General features: G+C 33.6%; 1 protein-coding gene across 3 annotated transcripts in view; it reads left to right on the top strand.

Moving 5' to 3' along the window:
• The first annotated feature begins 5,776 nt into the window (after positions 1–5,776).
• The window catches only part of MS3_00003044 (uncharacterized protein), a 34,332-nt gene continuing 18,417 nt past the window's right edge, over positions 5,777–21,691 (top strand). The window contains exons 1-2 of one of the 3 annotated variants that reach the window (XM_012944193.3): positions 5,777–5,838; positions 19,441–20,479. In XM_012944193.3, coding sequence (XP_012799647.2) covers positions 19,503–20,479 — 977 coding nt within the window. In that variant the 5' untranslated portion in view covers positions 5,777–5,838; positions 19,441–19,502. Of the gene's footprint in view, positions 18,243–18,432; positions 20,480–21,691 lie in introns of those variants that run through there. The other 2 variants (XM_051210723.1, XM_051210722.1) reach the window with 2 other exon arrangements.

Here is a 21,691-nt window from a genome sequence, read left to right as displayed (position 1 = left end):
TACATTATACAAAAGAACGTAGTCTGGTTCAATTTTGGTTCGCTAGTTTTGCGCTCAAACATAATATTGGTAGTTCGGTCGTTATGTCTACGATTTGGTCCTTACACAAATGACAAAGTCTCCTTTCGATAGCACCCCTGTCAGGCAGGACGCAATATTTTCATTATGGCTGTTTATCGAGAACTGATCTGTTTTTCACAACACTGCCCCTCGACAAAGGAACACTGAAGTGAATCAGAGAGTTTAGTCTATCATCCACTCATTTCGTGCCGATGATTAACCCTAGTTCTGGTGATAGAAGAAACTACGCTATTAGTGAATACGTCTTTATTTATACTGAAAGGTGGAGTGGAGAGCAAGTTTAAATTTTCACAAATTTAAAAGGCTTTTCAACATTCAGCATAACATAAGAGGAAATATAACCCCCATACAAAGTAAAGAAAGCGAGTGAATATTTAGGCTTTAATGTTCTGAAATTTATCTAGGTGTTTGTGGTCAACTCCTAGCTGATTAACCTAACTTGTTATCTTTCTACTGGTTTTGATGAAACGAGAGTTGCGTTGTTACTGCTACAACCTAACAGCTAGTTTCTGTTCATTCCAATTAACCACCAATGAAAACGACTTTTGAGTGGTGGGTGTTCCTTTCTAGCTAGTTCGGGATGTGTGCTACAGTGATTTTTGTTTCCTTGCTCACCAGCACTGCCAGAAGTAAAAATCCGTGTTGATTTTGGGTCTTTTTTGCTTTGCATAGTGTCCTGTTTGGTAACTGAGTCGTGTGACTAATGCTGTGTGTATCTTTTGGGGATGCTCCATGTTTCGTTTCCGAGTTCTTAATGGGCGCGTGGTTCTATACATAGATCTTCGACTTATCATTACCAACTGAATTAAATCTCTGACCATGCATATTACTCGAAAAACAGGAGGAAATGACAGAATTTTAAGAGGACAGCGTTTGGATGCTCTAGCAAATGACTTCCCGTGGTTTCGGTGAATGCTCCACAAGTCTTGTATTTGTGGGTGATTGAACAACTAGCTGTTAAATTATGTCACAAACATATTGCTTACATCTAAACTTTCGGCTGTTCAGAAAAGTCGAAAGGAATATTCATAATGTAAAAGAGTGACTTGCTTTCTACTATTTATCCAGTCTGCTACCGGAATCACCTTCATCAAACAGTGAGTGAAAAACTGAGTATACAGAGAAGAAACTATATTTTTGCTCAATACATGGGTTTAACGTATATTACTCAATAAGAAATAGAACTAACAGAAATATTGATAGACACGACTATGAAACGTGATTGTTCTGCTTTATCCAGTAATGACATCCTGACATTGGACATAAATATGAATAGTCTTATCGAGAGTACGCTTAAGTAACTAAAATTGACTCAACGTAAAACAACAATTTAAACGAATCCATACAGAAGACTCTTTTAGTAAGAGAGTCGAATGAGGATCCATAAATTTTATGTTGGAAAACCAAGTTAGTTCATGATATGGCGTATATATTTCACTACACTTATTTGTTTAAATCTTTGTATCAATATCACAAAAGTCCAGTGAATATTATTTCGCTTTTTCTGTTAAAACATCCACTTTTTACGGTCCACAGACACTGATGACTAAGTACGAAAGTTCTCTAACAACAAGCAGCGTGTAGTTTATACACACGTTTTCTTTCAGCTCGTGAATTCTTTGAATTAAAACGTGAAAAGACCCGCATATTTTATCGTGACCGCTTGAGAATGGCTTCATGCTTATTACTACATTCAACTCACCAATGGTATTTCAGGCCCAACTTTTGTATTAACGCAGAATGCATAAAGCTGAATTCACGTAAATTATGTAAAACTAGCAGATTTGTAAATTCTGCAGATTGAATACATTTTATAACCATTTATTTTCATGAGTACCAACTTGTATTACACATCGCGTAAATTCTTAATACTGTTTAAAACCTTATACATTTCACTATCTAGCAGCGTTCCGTGCAAAGACGACTCATAAATAATTAGACACGCCACTACACTAACTGTAACAAGAACGAACTTAAAAATGTCTCCCTGTAACAAGTATATTTGTACCAGTTTAGATTGGTTTGCTAAGAGTTCTCCTCAAATAAATAAGCACATGTCAAAACAGTATAGTTCAATTATTCACTCACTTCCTTATCTTGCATAGGCGTTATATTTCCTACTGTCTTATATTGAATGTTGAGAGGCTTTGTTTGTCTGAACAAAACATCCCACACTCCGCTGTAACTTCCATGCAAGATCTTATAGATTAGGCATTTATATCATGACAAATCTACGATTTTAGGATTAGGTCTATTACTAATATCATAGTAGACCATAATTCTACACATTAAGTGAAACTTAATTTAAATGCATACAATTCAACCATTAGCATTCTCGCCTGTAATTACCTCTTCAGAGACCATCTAAGAAAGAAAACAAAGTAATCGGGAAATTAATGCTTCTTTAAAATTATATCGTAGAATTTCAAACTAAAGGACCAGTGTGTATAGAACTATCATAAAATAATCGACTTTGGTTGCTGACACTAGTTATTTTTTTAGTAGTACAGAGACTGACTTACTTACTTACGCCTGTTACTCCCAATGGAGCATAGGCCGCTGACCAGCATTCTCCAACCCACTCTGTCCTGGACCTTCTTTTCTAGTTCCATCCAATTCTTGTTCATTTTTCTCATGTCTATCTCCGTTTCTCGGCGTAATGTGTTCTTCGGTCTTCCTCTTTTCCTTTGACCTTCAGGATTCCATGTGAGGGCTTGTCTTGTGACGCAGTTGGGTGCTTTCCTCAATGTGTGTCCTATCCACTTCCGGCGCTTCTTCCTAATTTCTTCCTCCGCTGGGATCTGATTTGTTCTCTCCCGCAGTACGTTGTTAGCGTCCCCATCCCGTAGAAAACTAACTCGCTAAAAAACGCTAACCAGTACAGAGACTTACGTTATTTAAATTTATGAAAAATGTCATATTGCAATGAAAGACATCTTGCATGCAATAAATGCAGAGCTTCAAAGCAAGCCAAGTTATTCTAATAAAGTAAGGGATATTGATGTGTGAACCTAGCTAGGTCACAACAACTGACACATTGTAAAATAGACGCATGGTTCATGTAATGTTATTTGCTTACGGTTTGATGTAAGTAGTATGAAACACGTGGAATTTTTAGAAATACTATATTTTCAACAAACACTTTGTTGCCGCACGATCAAGGCACCTGCTGAGTCGGGTGAACGAATGAATTAGACAGTCGTTATCGTGGAAACTAGAATCTGTCCATTTAACACTTTGTTTAAACTGTGTTGGTGCATAAAAAATTTAATAATTGAGAACTTATTATAATAGATGCTTTTCGCTTGATTCACAAACTCAGATATGAATAAAATGTACTGTATTTCAAGACGACTCAGCTCCGGATGATATACACCACCAACAGAAAGAACTTATCATGGGCCTAATTAAATCACTTCGTACACAGCTGTCGATTGTTTGCGCTCTACAGTTTATGCAACTGTATTCTCATTCTTCAAGATAGAAGATCTCGTTCATGAAGAAGAAAGCAAGTAATTGACGTGCTATAGTTATTCTCACTCCGTTTGTTCAGCTTACTGCACCAAGTATTTCTGAGTCATAGATGTCGTTACATGACAGACCATGCATAAAAACCTTTACAACCTGAAGAGTAAGAACGCAAAGGCAAGGTGGATGTTTTTTGTTAAAATCAGAGGAAGATAAAAACACACTCAGCCATCTTGTAAGACTGTTGCCCAATTTTTCGATTTTACCCTACAACCTAGGCTGTATCTCAACAAAGTATGGTTCGCCTAATATAAGTGTTACATGGACCTTGAGATACAAAGTAGAGCCTTGATACTTTTAACGCCATCCTCAAAATCTAAACTAGTGCCCGTAGGTAGCCCTGTTCATCTTCCACAAGTTGGAACCAAGCTTTCTGCATGTTTTGCAGCACTGCTAGTCATGCAGCACATAAGACACAAATTTCAACAACACAGTCATAAGATTAAAATCATTCAACATATCTTAATGAAATGTCTATTTTAGTCTTAAATACGTGAACTCTAATTCACGAAGTCATTAAGCCTCACTAGAGGCTATACGGGAAATCAAGCAACAATATATTGATCGTAGCTCTTACTTCACCACTAACGAAGATGTACAATCTCTCGCTCGAATACGTTAAATCAGTATTTTCATCACGTTAGTCCATCTGTTATTCATACATTGTCGTTCTATTTTTGTTTTGTTTACCACACGTGAATATATCTATTGATTCAATTGCCCAAGTAAAGGTAATATATTTGCACCACTTGAATAGCCAAAAAACACGAAATAAACCAATACTTGTGGTAGATTGAGTCAAGCAAACTCTTATACAATGTAAATTTCAACAACCCATAGAAAATTATGTTGAACTTATTCCTCACCCAGTTTTTTTATTAGGGGGATAAAGTTTTGCAAGTACAGACTGAGGCTCTGTCATGCTTCAAAATGCTACATGCCGTATAATCACGAGGGAAGAAAAACAGTTTATGTTTAACGCTGCGTGCCACTAAACGTAACAAACGTTTCACGACTTCATCACAGTTACCTCATTGATAAGAAATGAAAACCTTCGGAATGGATTTTTTCGATTAACCACTTAAAAGCAAGATGCATCATTTTGGCAACGTGAACTATCATAGGAACTCTAAATTGTTTCATCAAAACCATCTTCCCCACAGTTCACGATAGTGATCAATGCACTAGCCCTCACAGAAATGTCTGGGTTTCATATGGTCTGTTCTTCCTATGGTTATTTGCATTATTTGGGGTTCATTCTATAGATATTTTCGAAATAAAGCTTCGAAAGTGGAGATGACACAAGTATTCAGTGTTTGACAACGCTTTGACCAGTAACACCTAATATAACCCGTACTCACCAAGAGAAATCAAAAGACAGAATCGAGGAGATTGGAAGATATATTTGATGACTATCAATATGTCGAGAATCGTCCGATCTACTCTGGCTAGCGATTGCAGTAGATGTTGAGCACGGCGTTCCCACTTGTGATCTGGTGCGGATGCATGACCGAGCGCCTTCAGCTAGGTGAGCCCATTAAAACATGTGGTCAGCATCCAATGTCGAAAACTTACAGAGCTACTTGTTTTGGGGATTTGTTCACCACTACAAAAGTATGCCCAACTTTAAAATTTCACTTCTTTTATGTGGAACGCTGGGTAAACAAAAAAGACATGTGTCTATTTCTTCCAGTGACTTCACTTATTACTACCTGTCCACTTGTACTATTTTCACCTCAAAGCCATGTGCTTTGTTTCAAATCCATAAAAAATGGTTAGAGTGTAGCTTTTTAGGTATTTCGATTTTATGTGGCCAACTAAATTATTGTTGTTGCTCTAATACTTATCCGTCCACTCATTAAAAGAATCAAGCTCTGTCGTTAAATTGAACGAAAATCTTGCAACCAAATCACTTAAGTTTCTATAATGGAACCTTTGTTTTGTCTTCGCTTCAAAAATGAAACCGCAGATTAATAAATCAACTTACACTACTCGATCATGAAGTTATTGGATCTATCTTTCCAAACACATTATAAGCTGCACTTCTCTACACATCTTTTATATTCCCTCCTGTATCTTCTAGCGATTTACTTTTTCTATTAAGAAATAGTAAGTCAGTCTACTTTATCTACGTTATCCGAGTCTAATGAGGACGTTGAACATAACAGTCTTAACGCCGCATAATTCAACCAGCTCTCATTTTTGGTGTTTTAGTTTAAATACTTTCCAGTAAATAAGGCAAGATTTTGTATGGTGTGATTCGGACTTTTTGTATCAACCTAGAGTCATTTTTGTTCTTTTACCGGGATAATTTTGTCCTTTCAGACTCTTCTAAACGTAAGCCTCTTATTTTCAAGATCAGAAGTAGTATTGTTACTTGGTTGACCCACAGTGTAAAAAACCAAAAAACCTTCATGAACATACTGATAAAGGCCAAAACAGGGTTTTTTCTTTGGTCACAAACTAACTATTCAGATCCAAAGTATCTATTTTAGTCCTGAACACATATTAATTAGGAAGAAATTTGGTTAGACTGAAATGTATGGACGACCTTTGAGCTACGCTTAAGTGGCCTTAAGAATATCCACCTACACACTAGGACTGAATGAGGGTTATGAACTAATGTAAGGAATTGGAATTATGATTTACAGTTGACGGTTAGGGTTAGCTGTCTACAAATTCCTTTTCACACGTATGCACCTTCTTATGAAAGGTCTAGTCCTGTCCTCATGTTTTTGAGCCTCGATTGTTGTGCGCACATAGTCCGTACGTACTTCTCGCCTACTGACAGCTACCAGAACATACTTAATTCATTGAAAAGTACTTCAACTTAGCTGTAAAAGTCGTTACACAACACATGAATTACAAGATACCTACGAATTTTTCTATGACTGCCTTAAGGAATTCCTAACAAAAGCTAAAAGTATATTCGACTAAAAATGGCGTCTCATGTAGCATTTGTTCTGTCTTTTGTTTTCTGTGTAGTTTGTTAAGCTTGCTTTCTGTAGTAATTTTGTCTGACTTCTATGAGTGATGTAAAATTTCTTGAACCTTTCTTTTCGTTTTTTGATTGAAATTGATGTTAAGACGGTTTAAAGACAAGTTTTATTGTAAGTTTGACTCTAAATGGCTTCAGTGGTTTAGCTCAAACTGACTGGGCTGTGATCCCTACTATAACTTCATTTAATTTCAGGCGTTAAGATCACGTTGGCTAATTAACTGTTCTCTCTAATAGATCAACGCACCTGATACGTGTATCCTTTTACGTATTCTTTTGTTATTAATTGAGAGTAACGAATGAAAACATTATGATTGGATTGTTATACTGGGGATAAAAACGATCGTTATGCATAAACATTACAAATAGTAGAAGCGTTTTACGATGGTTATTAGTCAGCTAAAAAAACAACTAGCTTCAGATTATGGTGGATAATGAAGGCATATTAAGTTGTGTTTGTTTATAAAATTTGGAATACCATTATAAAAGCACAATTTGTTCTGCCTTGTGACAAGACGGATAATTAATATTTCCATATCTTTTAAGTATTGAAAATTTTAGGCCTTTTTGAAGACACGTTGATGCTTTTGTAGAACTTTTTTTAAGATTAATAAACTAAGTTGTATTTTATTCTGTCGGCTTTTTTTCTTGATTACATGTACTTGTTTGCATTCCTTCCTCAATTCACCCTGCTTATAATAAGACAAGAAATTACCCAATAGATACCACACTAAACAGTTATTTCCCTTGAACTTCTCAGGATGTACTTCTACTTTTTGTCACCTTAATATCCAAAGTGGGCCAAAGGATATAACTAAAATTCAACATATTATATTATATTTTAATGTTCGACGTACATGAATGTGTTAAGTTGTTGAACCTTCTCTTTTTAGTTTCTTAGGTTTGTTTATCTTAGTCGAATTCACTTCATAGGAAATTCATAGCCCCTTCGAAATCTATACTGTTACGTAATGTCCTTTTATGCATGTATCCATGTACTACCTAAGAATATTTATCTGCAAGCCCTTGACACTGATTTCAGTCACATTTATAAGTTTGTAGTATAAGGTGTTGTTAATTACTTGACATAATTACCTGGCAACAATAGGAAAATTGTGCGCCTTCTAGTTCATTTCAATTCCTAAATGTTAGTAGTTCGAAAAACTATGTTGGCAGATACTGAAGGTAGAATAAGATAAATATAAATCCAATTATTTCTTTCTATTATTGAAAATCATGTTAAACCGATAAGAAAAATATTGCGGAAGAATGTACTACATCATCTATTTCTGTTTTAGTGCGATACCAGTAAGCATTTGATTGATGTGTGCAAACAGAAACTTGATAGACTCCAATGGATAATTTTAAGGGCTGGTTTTGTATATCAATAACAACCACATAGTAGTGACATGAGTGTTTCACGTTTCTCCTTAGCCTCTGATTAACTAGCTGGAGTTTTGTATGTCCATATGAAACTATAGGCCATGGTGAAAACTTCGAAATTTTAGAAAGTGTTTTGCAAATTTCTTTACATGTGTTAACCAGATGTCATTCAGTCTAGTAAACTTGTTAGTTTTACAGGACTATCTCTGGGTTTAAGTGGTTTTTGGGTTCTTTACATTCCAGACATGTCTAATCAATATGAAAAAGAACCTTAATTTATTTATTTGAGGATATATTTGATTATCTCTTCTTATTAAAAGACTTTGTTTAACGTTCATCAAAATTTTAACTGTGATTAAGTCATAATTCCATTTCATTTAGATATAGAAGTAGGTTTTTGTCCTGTTTACTGGATTTATGACATCTGTGAGGAATAATGTGATGGACTACGAAAACACTCAAAAAATTACTCATACGTCGCCACCTAAGTAGACTGAGGTTTGAACTATTAACTTCACATTTTTCAGAGTATACTACTCTAACTAAATAGCTAGATACGTTTAAAAGAACACTCATATAGTTTGCGGCCGCGTACACGATAGGATTTTTCAAGTATGGGCTCAATAAATCTGTAGCGCTGCACCGATCTCTTTCACATATCTCTAGAAATCTGTGACTCATGAGATCAAATGATTCCCTACACTAACCTCATTTTCCACTTATAGTATTTATAGACGCTTCTTCGGGAGCTTTTCCTAACTGCTCTATTCTACGCCATGAGATTTCTCCAAAAATTATCTTTTACAAAGGGGAACTAGCCAGTTATGTCATAGATAAATTTTCAAAGCTGAAACCTACAGTAGGAAATAGCATGTAATTCCTTCTTAACTTCCATCTAAATATTATTTTATAGTGGTCTGCTTCCATCACTAACGAACGTAGTTTTATGGTAAACCCTTCCGCTCAAATATTACATTACGCGACACTCATGTATACTGTCATTTCAAAATCATATTAATGTTTTGGTATTCATGGCTATCTTGAAGTGGGGAATGATAAAATATGCAAAACCATATAACAGTACGTTTTGAATTTACTTTCATTAAAATCCAAAACGAAACAGTTTTTCGTACTTACAAAGGAGGTTTCATGTTGGCCAAACGAGTATGTAGTATCGCACCTTAAAGCCTTTGATACTCTGTTTGAAATATCAGATAAGTGACATGAGTCAAATTTTTAGCAATGAGTGGAATCCATAATCCGAATATAGTTTCTATCTCTATGTAGCATCAGCTGAAAAACCTCTGAAAAGAATTGTACCGTTAGATAGTTTTGACTTCATTTGGAGACCCCTTACAATTTGCACTGATGACTTCACATGGGCTGAAACCCATAACCTTCAGACATTTGATTGAAGAATATGCTTCTAGTCCACTTTCCTTAGCTTTGATCACCTACTCCTCTGAGATCAGTCATTGATGTGTTAAAACAAATAGACTTTTAAAACCTTCAGTTGTATATATTATGATCATGTAAACAACATAAAATTAACCTGGAAAGTGAAATATTCTGTCCAGAACACTGCTTTATTAATAAGCCGACCAAAACTATGTAGAACTGGACAAGTGTTTCTTTCAAGTTAATAGAGTGGAGAGCTATCTTTTTATGTAACGAGAAATTAAGACTAGTAACTGGTTAATATAAATATTGAATCCGTAACGCAGTTTCTAATAGAGAATGTTTTAGAGCGTGAGGATTTAAATTATTTTGTCAGATTCTTGTTTTTTTTATTATCTTTATTACGTCACTAAGGATTACCATAACTGCCTTGCTATTATGACCCCTTTACTTCCTTTCCACTAATTAAGCATCACTAGAATGAAATAACTTGATAATAATGGGGTTAATCTGCAAGAGAGCACCCAATACGCTTCATTAATAGGTGTCGGTTATCAGAACATGAAGATCTCAGATTACTCAATACTCGTCATCAACCACCAGCTATTGTATTTAATTGAGCATGTCGCTCAAGCCTTCTGTTTGTATTGTGCGTTCTATAATGAATTTCGCTCGCTAATAGAGATTAGACTAGATAATCAACCACTCCACTCTAAAACTTAAGACTTACCGAATAATTTAGTGTATGATTTGGATGTTCAAAGCCAGTAACACTAGAGCATGGTGCGCAAACGGTTTACATTTGAGTGGCTCGTCTGTAAAATTTCTAATGACATTCAAAAGTTTTATTCCCCTGTAAACAGTTCGCTATGTAACTTCTGTAATTGTTACTCATTAACCTAAAGCACATCTTACGTGACCGCCTTTCGGCCTTTTTATTTGTAATTCAATCGAAAGCATACATAATATTCTGGTTTTTAATGAAGAAATTTCTGTAAACCTGAATATAAGAAGTTACGAACAGAAAGCGCATCAATAAATGTTATAAGTCAATTATCATTTTATCTGGTCAGACTAGTGGTTCTAGTGCAGAAACATAAACGAAATAATATTAACACAATATTGACTTATCTGATTCTTGAAGGTTCATATCTCACAATAAGTGATTTTAAATAAACTGAGTTTCGTAGGCTTAGAAGAATGGTCATTTCTATACAATCTGCACCTTTGATAGTTTGGATATTTAGACTTGTACTCAGTGGACTTTTTAACCGTGTTTTTCGCTAAGTCCACTTCATCCGATTTCAAGCGTACAAAAGAAATTTTGCAGTGTAAAACGTAGAACTAGATCAGATTATTTTCATGGTCGATACAGTTATATACTGATGACTCCACCTCGAAAATCAAACTTTTTTACGATATGAATATTTAACTATCCAGTCATGTAAATAATTAAAGCTGAAATCATTCTTGTGACTTGACTTCTGACGGATGTCATGATGTTATGGCATTTTTCTATACATAAATTGAGTGGATAAAGTTCAGAAAGTAATTTACGAGTTGTATCTAAGTGGTATTATGTATACTTTACGTTCTAAGGAAACATTGAGAGGATATGAAGAGTCTCATGTTAGCGTATTTTGCTCTACGGTAGAATGAAGGTTATATTAATGAATTTCCAAGCTTTTTATAAGAATTTATCAGATCTTACTAATTCCAGTTATGATGTGACGTTTTTAAGTGTTGGAAAATAAAACTAGACTGATAATCTTTTATTCAGTGTAAACAATAACTTCTTATATGACTTTATAAAAGTATCCTCATGCATGCTCGAAACTCAGTGATCCGGTTACTCGAAACTTTGAAACTTTTTGAAGCGAGTACTTGTTTGAGTTTTTGTTACAACAACAGATATGAATACTTCTCGATATTTATTCTTATTTAAATGTTATAAAATAACCAAGGATTACTTATTCGCGGGATTATAGAATGCTTTCCAAATATAAAAATCGATTGAATAATAAAATAGGATTCAGTAAAATTATATGGCTATTGATAGGAGAAACGGAAATTTCTTTGGATAGTTGCTTCATAATTTGACGGAAAAGTATTCCGACTTAAACGATTCAACGATAAAGCCAGTAGAAACACTGTGACTGAGTTAGTTGGCTTTTATTATTTGGAACATAATTTCTACTTTGTTATTCGTGTAAATCAAAATAAAGATAAATTTGTTAGCTTGAGTGAGTTAGCTCAATATGTAAGTTATATGTACCCTCAATCCCTTCTACTTTTCCCACTGTTTATAAGAATAAGCTCTTGTGTTGTAGGAAGCAGTTGTAAATTCAAGGAAAACATACAGTTATATTTGTTCAAAGGCTACAGGAAGTAGGATTATAAGTATAGGAGGTTTGCCTAAGTGATTCAATTTATAGTTTACATCACAGATTGATTTTTACTAAATAACCGCCGAAAACTAAAAGACACTGAAGAACTGTCTCGTCCTTCGGATTGTCTAAAGCTAAGATTGCAAACCGTTGAATGCCGACTCAGTTGTCTAGATGTTAGGCCATTTCTGCGAGCCTTGAAGGTCTCATGTTCGACTTTTGGTGGATGCAGGAGCACACTGCTGAGATGTTTCATACTAGGGAGGGACAATTGTCTGGTCTTTGCTGGTTTTCATTGGTTATTTAGCTAAAGTCGGTTCGCCATGTAAACCATAAATAAGGTCATCTATATTTACAATATTATTAAACAGAAACATTAATTTCCACGGATGCTAGGAATGTCGAATGGTGAACAATCATCATTAGTAATAAATATGCTAAGTGTATAGAGATAATATTCCCAAAAAGTAGCAGTAAGGATATTAAATGAGACGTTAAGTGACTAATTCTCATTTACTTTTTGGGGATTAAGGAGTAATGCTTTAAATGCCCACTGCACCGAAGAGGAATATTTACTGATTTCTCGAAAAAAATGTTTACTAATATCTTGTAGGGTGATTGGATACCATCGAAGCAAAAATGATAAGACTAAGTCGTATGCTTCTAGACGTTCTATGACGAAGTTGGTCGATAATACATAAAACTTTACGACTTAGTTCATATTCGAAATAAGGTCTCAGAGTGCTGAGTTTAATGATATCAGTCCTCAGCTATCCAAACCTATGGATCTGTAATCACGTTTTACAGCCTGTTGTTTAAAGCTTGACATGTTTAATGTTCTCACTTAATTAGGAACTCAATATCAGCAATGGTTGTTATCGTATTTATTAATAACCGATAAATTGAAACTAAAGAATCACTATACCTTTTTAGTAACTGTTCTTTGAATGAAGTTGCGGCAAGTTGATCTCTGCACTTGTTTACAATACTATACTACGTGATATATAATTATTTATATCAAGCTGCATTCATCATAAAGTACAATTATCTTCTAATTCTTAATTTGTTGCAACAAGATCTTCAAAGTCAAGAAATCCTTTTTAATGTACATCTTGTCTGAGAAAACACCATATATCCATAGATAAGAGTATAGCTACATACAAAACTTTTAGTTAGCATAACTAAATATACCTGATATGTAGTATTGTAAGTAAAAATTGGTTGATTTTTCTTTTTGCAAGTTATAGGTTTCTGTTATGAGAATATAGATTGAATGGCTTTAGTATCGTGCATGTAAACATTCGTGTCACTTTTGTTATTTAAACACTATCTCTTGTGTGCAATTTTAATTAATTTTACACCACTATAATCAGCTGATAATGTTCTTGGTTTAAAACGAACACTTTCCAGAACAAAAATGATCTGTTTAAAATTTCTCAGTAAGTAGAAAAACAAATTTTTAAGATTTTGCCTCCTTTTATACACTATCACTGTTTTTTGTGTAATAGTTGGTTATGATTACCTAACACCTTTTTATAATTTGCTCATCACCATCAATATATTCACATTTATTGGTTTACTTAACACTTCGTCTTGTTTAAACCATCTCATTTCTGGTTTGGGATTCAAGATTAGTGCTGCGATCTTCTGGTATTTTCTTCTCCTAAGACAATGAGCTATTCAGCTTTCCACGTACCATAAGGTATACTCAGTCTTTTCATCAAGTTGTATATGCATTCTACAAAAAAGCGAACCGTTAGAAATAAGCATGTGTTGCATAAATGTAATCAAGTTTGTTTTCAGTCCATTTTTTTCAAAATGTTTATAAAAAACAACCTCTAATGGTAAGTAATTGAATGTTTATATATGGCGTGCAAAATATATTCAATATAACTATGTGTGTACATTTTTTAGTTAGTAACATTTATATTATCTCCAACAAATCATACCAGTCAGTTCTTATTAAATAAAAAGTGATTTTTAAGACCTGACCTCAGATATCACTTACAACTAGTAATAAAACTTAAAAAGCTTTGATTAATAGTTTAGACGTATTTATTAAATTCAAAGTTGACTACCGTATATCACTATTTTTATTGATTAAGCAACACCAACATAGGTATCCTACTTGAATATTGCACAAGGATTCTGCTCCATAAACTGTCGAAGTGTATTAGCGATTTCTTTTGTAACTGTATCATCAACAGATAATTCACACTGTCAATGATTTCATTATTTAGGCAATTACTGGATAATATTGAACAAGTGAGGTCTCATTATTGATCTAGAATGCTTCTAAATCATTCAAATGTAAAAACAAATTGAAGAATTTGGTTAAAGTCAATTGTGGACCATTTTAGATGAGGTAAAGATAAATAGAACTGTTGAATTTCCTAAATTTTTTCCTCACTGCTGTAACGACCTTCGACAAAATGACCTTCGGATGAGTAGTTTGTGAAGACTTGCTTTGTTTGAAGATAGTTTTTAAATGGTTACCAGCTGAGGAACTGTTATAAAGCATGAGGGGTTGGATCGCTGTTTAGTTCTAGTTCTAGATTGTACAACAATATACATATTCCGTACCAGTAATCGATCTCTGGATACTCAGATTTCAAAGCTAGCACGAAAATATTTGACTGTTAATTTTGAATACTTTGAATGCTACTCTCAGCTTCTATCTATTTGTGATGTTGCCCTATCTTTATCTAGTGCCACTGATGATATTTACCTCACAGTTGAGACAATTGAATTATACTGGTCTCAGCTTTTTTACGATTTTTGAAGATCTATCTGTAAGTTGGTTACTAATGATTTTTCTAAAACTGCTAACAATTTTATGGTTTATCATCCTTATTGCTTAGATAAGCGGCTTGGAAGTTCAGCTTTTCAATAATGTCTAATTTGACTCCGATTTATTATGAAAACTAACTTCTATATATTTAGGATGCTAATCGATCACATATTTGAACATACGTATATAGTTAGACAAGACTACTCGATCGATTTTCATGGACAACATTATCTTAATTTTCGGAGAATAATTCCTGTTGAAAATTTACTTCGGTGTCTTTCTTATCTGTAACATTATTGAATGCATACTCTTGTGTGGAAATCGACCCAAGGATCTTTATGTTTTGTAGCCAGTATTTTATTATGTGCTCACTGGTGATTAGCTTTGAGAAGGATTACCTGAAGTTCTAATGAAAACCTGTAGCCTGTCGAGTCAGTCATGTCAGTATTAAGGCAGTCACTTACCGATAAGATTGGATAAGGATCGCTGGTTGAGTATATCTGAGCATACGGACCACTGAAGTTCAAATCAATGGCTCTAAACTATAGTGCTTTCCATAAGGTTTGATGGTTCTAGTTTCAATAAGCACTGCAAGACAGTCTTAAACTTACATCATTCTGTGATAAAAAATTTCCTCAACAGAATATAAAACATTTCCACATGACTATCACACTAAATAAACTTCGTTTGTTCATTATTAGTGTCTGATATATTATACGTGTTTGTCCATCTATTAGATTGTTAACAGTAAGTTTGAGTCCAGAAAAGAATATATACGTTATACGATATTTCACACTTGATTCTAAAGATTTCTTTTCCAACAACCCAAACAATATGGACATTATTTACTCATATTTTCTGTTGTTCTGTCAATGAGTATTTCTCACTAAATTAATGGCGTGTTACTGTTTTTAAGCACATTTTCAATTCTTTCATATTAGAAAATTACTTAGTAGAGTATGTGTAATAATATAAATTAGTTTGTGTGTGTCTATATGTACCACACATAGTAATCTCTTCATTCAATCAGTCAATATTCGTATATTAATAGGTCTTTACTTTTTAATAAACGTATTGTGTGTGAACACAATTTGTTACAATACTAATAAAGTCTTTGGCGTGTGCCTAAGATTATTAATTGTTTGCCAGTATTGTCAATATGGTAATAGACTCGAAACATTTTTTTTCTTAAATCATACCAAAAGTTTAACAGATCAGTTTAAACAAGCAATAGATTTAAGCATTAAATTATCTATATTTTTAGAAATTCATCTTTTAGAAACTTTATTGAATGTAAAGCACATTTTGAAGGATAATATTTGTATGTATCTTAGATTGTAGTTCTTCATAAGAGCAAAGAACTATTTTTAGCACTAGAAAGGGTTGATATTAAGTATTGAAGAAATAATAGGGTGTAACAAAGGAAATGTAACGTGAACGAGGTAATCTTGAGTGAAGTTGGAGGTATGTTGGTGGCTGTTGCTTCTCGTTCAGCCACACTATTAAAGGATACTCCTGCTTGAATTACCTAAAAAGAAAATTGTGTTAGGAGTACTAGTCTTAACCACCTAGAAGTTTGAACTCCAGGCCGAAGGGACACCTGTCACTCAGCCTTTTATCTAGTAGTTCTTGATATGCTGAGTTTGTACTTCAAAGGCCTCACCTCCGGCGGCGGAATTCCGTGGGCCAGGGTGAGATTTGATATTTTGAGAAGGCGACATCAATACAGATACCATTTATCCTATTGAAGTACCTTTGTGACGTTACAGCCCCATGACAGCCAGCAGTACGAATTCCCCTCCATACATTAAGTTGCTGCTTTTAGTCCTATCACTCTCCAACTGATCTGCCTGGTTCGATAGAACCTAAATCAACAAGTGTCCCTGCCAATATAGCTCAAATAGACCACCACGAGAAGCGACCTTGACCTCCGTGCTAAAGTAGCAACTGTACTCCGGATCGCAGTGGAAGATGTTTCTGTTGAACTATCTTGACTGAAATTAACTTCCAACTTAAATGAATTTTTAGTAACCACCTAATTCATCCAAATTTCGGCTGTGGTTCAAGTTTAATTTATCATACAAGCGTATGTTTTGCTTGCTCACACCATACTAGAAATTCGTATATGAATTACCATGTTTAACCAATTGGTCATTTTTTAATGAAATTGTTGCACCATAGGTTCATGATTACTTTGAAGTCTGTTCACTGGTTGTACCATTGTAGCTTTAGTTTGTAGTGTGGCGTCGAGTCGCAATCGACTATGATCACCACTACAGGAAAGTTGCGTGCCAAAATATCAGAAGGCAATTGAAGGTTGTAGAGATATATGTTTGTTGGTGATCTCGTAGTATCGAAAGAATACCGAGATCGTACCAAAGGAGTACAAGCGAATTTACTGAGCAAACGTAAGTTCGTGCAAGGTCACAATCAACGGAAGAAAGAATGGAAGAATAATGGATGTCTTTAGTACAGTTAAAAAAAACAGGCACAGTAAAACAATCACTGGTACAATTGGTTATAATAATAATTGTTTCCATTAAACCAATCGCGTTCTCTTGATATAAGTAGGTCACAACAAGTTCATTGTCGATCTTGAAAAAGATTTCTTCCACTTAATAATTCTCTAAATTTATGGATTTTAAAAGTTTATCCTTTATCATAAGATGATTTTTATTTGTTTGAATATTCTGCACAAGTCAGTTCACTTGGAAGACAGTCTTCACCACGTAATTCCATCACTTTTAAGATCCGTGTAAATTAAATAGTATAAAACCAACCACTTATTTTTAGCCTATGACTCAGTAGTACGTAGCTACAATTTTAGGACTTGGGATTAAACGATTTATCTTTATATCATACAATTTTTCCTACTGATAAATTTGAGTAAAGCAAAAATCACGAACACAGTAGAATAACATGAATGCAGCTTATTTTGTGTTTTCTATTCAGCTGCTTATAACCTAGAATTAATTATACAAATTATTTGCAAAGCAAAATACTGTACATAGTTTATATTATAATAGTATCAGAAATGTCTCTATCGATGAGAATCAATAAGACTGCTATAAACTATAAAACAATTAGAAGAGTTATTAGAGTAGTTAAGTCTTGAAGAATGCTATTAATTCTAAGCTGTGAGTGGTTAAAGTGAAGCCACAAAATAAACTGAGTTCATGTTATTCTGATATGTTTGTTGTTTTTTGATATATTACAATAATCACGCGATTCAGTCTATGAGTAACTGTTCCATACTTATCATAAGTAATCTCTTCTAGTCATGACTTTTCACTAAAATTTTGTGTGGTTAAGTGGTTTAAGAAATTTATTTCTATTTGAAAATACCACTGTTTTCAATAATTCTTCGTCTACAACCAGTTTACAACAAAAATCAACTTCACAAATTGTTTTTTTTGGAAGGGGGGAATTTTAAAAAACTCACAGTTTATATTATCTCACCGACATTGAATAAAGAATAACCAAGAAGCTTGTAAGTATTAAATAAGTCCCAATCTAATACTCATAATTTCTGCATATTATCTCTCTTATTTACTAATTACAATTTCAAGTGTCACTTTATAACCACATTATAGTTGTGTGTTGTTCCTTCGAACTCTGTTAATCCATCATGCTTGATGCTCCAAAACCAATTGAAATGAACTATTCAATTTTCATTGTACGTTTCTCTAGTTGCTTGGTTTTTTTTTGGAAGAATGGTCAAATTACTATCTTTAATAGTTTTCTCGTTAGTTGGTATTGAAAATTTATTTTTTATCATCACATGAATTCGGAGATTGATCTATTTTCATAGGTTAATAATGTAACTTCAAGTCAGTTGATAGAAAAGTTGTATGTATCATTACTTGTACACATTTAACTTGATGTATGTACTATCTTATGCATTTTAAAAAGAAATTTCAGAAAATAACTTCCCATTAGTAAAATGAATAACAACAGTGATAAAAAAAAATGTAGAAAAGTTAGCGTAGATCTACATTTCAGTAGTCCTGAACAATCTTTGCTTTTTTCAGATTTAATTGAAACTTACTTTCTAGTGGCTAGGAACTTTTACACTAAGTAACAAAGAAGTAAACTCTGTATGGTTTTAAGTAATTCTTTTTATGTTCCATACAAATGAGAGATACGTTGGGAAAGCCATCGAATGAGTGCTTTTAAAGTTAGGCGTACGGTTATAAAAAAAAATCGATTAGTTTGCGGGCTGAATCTTTTGGGATATACATACCAGTCAACTGTCAAAAATAATGATCGTCACCAGTTGACGTCACCTAGTGAAATATTGTGGACCTAGCCTACGGTTATTCATCAGTACATTACCACTACTCCTAAATATGAATGACCCAAGGATATTCAGGGTATGCAGCAAGTTATTACAGTAAAACAAGGTACTTTGCAATATTCTTATTTTCTCGCTGGGTGTTGTTGCAGATTATTTACATTATGGTACATGAACTACTTAAATCTCTGCATATTTCTCATCCTCTCATATTTAAAACTCCATAGTTTACCAGCGTTTTTGTAATATTAAGGCTTGTACAGAGCTGAGACCCTTGTTTAAAAATATATTAAACGTTTCTTCAAGTGATTTATATAGGTGTAACTGATTGATAAGGAAGAAATTATTTGTCTTTAAAAAAAGTCCTCATCAATTTTTTTTCCTGTTGACAAAATCCACTTTTAGCAAGCTAGTCAATTATCAGGTATAAAGAATATCTCATAATAAATTTTGTTGTTTCTAACCACAAATACTTTGAACGCCTCAAACTAGTTATGATCACTTTCTACGAGTTTTTCAAAGTTGTGGAAAAAATCAAGCTTTTGTTATTTAGTTATCTTTTTTTGTATCTTCTCTCTAGACTGTTATTTTTGATGTACTAATCAACAGCTCAAATGTTCAAGAAGTTGCCTCTTAATTGAAATGAGTGTATTTGAACGTCTTCAACAAAGATTGGCCAAGTGTTCCACATCTTCTCGCGGTCAAGAAACTGCACAGATTTATCATAAAAATAAGTCAACTTCAGAACAAGCTATTTTTTTGGATGGTGTAGTTACAACAACTGATGATCGTTCAACAACAAATACTCTTCCATTATGCCATAATCATTCACAAACTTGGAGTGTTGAATCTCGTATGGCTTCCAAGATAGCTAATAGCTATTCAAACCCATCTCTGCACACAGTTGGAACAGTTAATTCCAAAGGTGAGGCAACTCCGGATACGGAAATTGATGTGCCAAAGTCAAATTTTAGTCACAGTCAAGATCATTTGAATACACCCAGTAATAGTTCATATCAACGTCAACCACAACAACCTAGAAGAAAACGAGCAAAAACCCCGGTTAGTTCTTTCTATCGTGTTAGCAGTGATGATGATTGTGATACATGCGATGAAGATGAAGAAGACGATGTTGACAATAATAATAATAATAATAATAATAATAATAATAATAATAATAATAATAATGAAGAATACCTGGATCAGTGTGATGATTTAATTATCAAACAATCTGCTGCATTTGAACGTAGATCACAACGTCTACGTCGTAGTATTGACCGGGCTAAAGCAGCTTTACCTGCTGATTTTGCTGATCGTATTGAGATCTCAGATTCACTTGGTGATTTACCTAATCAAGAATCGTCTAGTGGGGCACAACTTCAAAAACATCATCGGAGTGTTAGCAATCTTGGTGTAGATTTAACTGATCAATTAAGCAATCGTGATTCAGATTCTGAAGAAAATGTAAATAATAGTAATAATGTAAACGGACACTATGAGTCTCAAGAAACCTCAAACTCAAATGAAAATCGTACGAAATCAATTATAAAAGAAGATAAATATTCAGAAGTTAGTGATGCATTCAAAATGAAATCAACTGATTTGGTAATACCAAATGAGTAAGTACTTTAAAAAAAGAAACATTTTGTTATTCAATTACTTGTGGAATTATTTGATTTAAAATTGAAGTTATACTAAAGATTGTTGACAGTTCTAGAAATATCAATTTCTGATAGATGATGGGTGATGCTAAAACTTTAACTGATTATTCATTAAATGTTTTAGTTATTAGTCTCAGAAGGGGTTTTGTGGAGATTGTAGTAATTTCAATAGTTGAGATCATAAGATCATGGTGGTCTAGCTTCAATTGACTCATGATCTCAACTATTGGTTTTAGTTATTAGTTAAAAGCTATACGAAAATATTTCAAATATGTATGATGCCTATTTTTGTTAAGGATTTTCTACATTATAAATGGGAAACACTCATTCAGACTCAAAACAAAAAAAATAGAGAGTGGTTCAGCTAAGATATCTCTTCGACTATTATATTGTCAGGGCTATTTAACATTGAATATCCACTGATTGTTTGAAAAACCAATCATTGACAATCTCCTCCATGTTTTGTTGATGAGAATAATTTTTGAAGATGGTAATGGAGTTAACATAATGTTTAATATGTTATTCTTATTGAGAAAATAAATTTAGAAATGTAATTGGATCCGAAGGTTAGCCAAAGATACCATGGAAACTCGATAAGACTATTTACCTATGATAATGTATTCTATCACGTGATAAGATTGATTTTAAATTGAAATGTACTAAAAAAACATAAAATAAATAAGAAACCAATTCGGGATAACAATTTGACAACGGGTATCAATGGCTTAATGGTTAAAGCGTCCAGAACTCAGCTAGCCACTAAGTAACAGATACGAACCACGATCCACTCTGGGTTTAGCAATCAAATAGTATCGCTTGACTTCTTCACATATTTAGTATAGCTCAGAATCGTTTAAACAAGCATACACTTGACAAGTGAGTTCCATTAATCCAAAGCTTGAATAAGTTATGGTTTTTAAAATAAAAGAATAAAATAATGGGAGGGAGAACTGTTGAATAGGTTTATTTGGTAAACAATATACATGACAAAAACATTAGGGATGCAGATGTCGTAAATATGCACTCTTTGTCCGTCGCAACCAAATAACCGGTGTTAGTAAGATACCCTGTTACTCCACTTTTAATTATATGGAAGCCTCAAGTATTGCGTTTTGGATGAATAAATTGGTAGACTAATGAATTTACACTAGAACTCGCTTACATCACAAT

Source organism: Schistosoma haematobium, chromosome ZW, assembly GCF_000699445.3.
Source record: "Schistosoma haematobium chromosome ZW, whole genome shotgun sequence".
In the NCBI taxonomy this organism is placed as follows: domain Eukaryota; kingdom Metazoa; phylum Platyhelminthes; class Trematoda; order Strigeidida; family Schistosomatidae; genus Schistosoma; species Schistosoma haematobium.
Note: the sequence above shows the minus strand (reverse complement) of the source record. Positions and strands in the feature narration are given on the sequence as shown.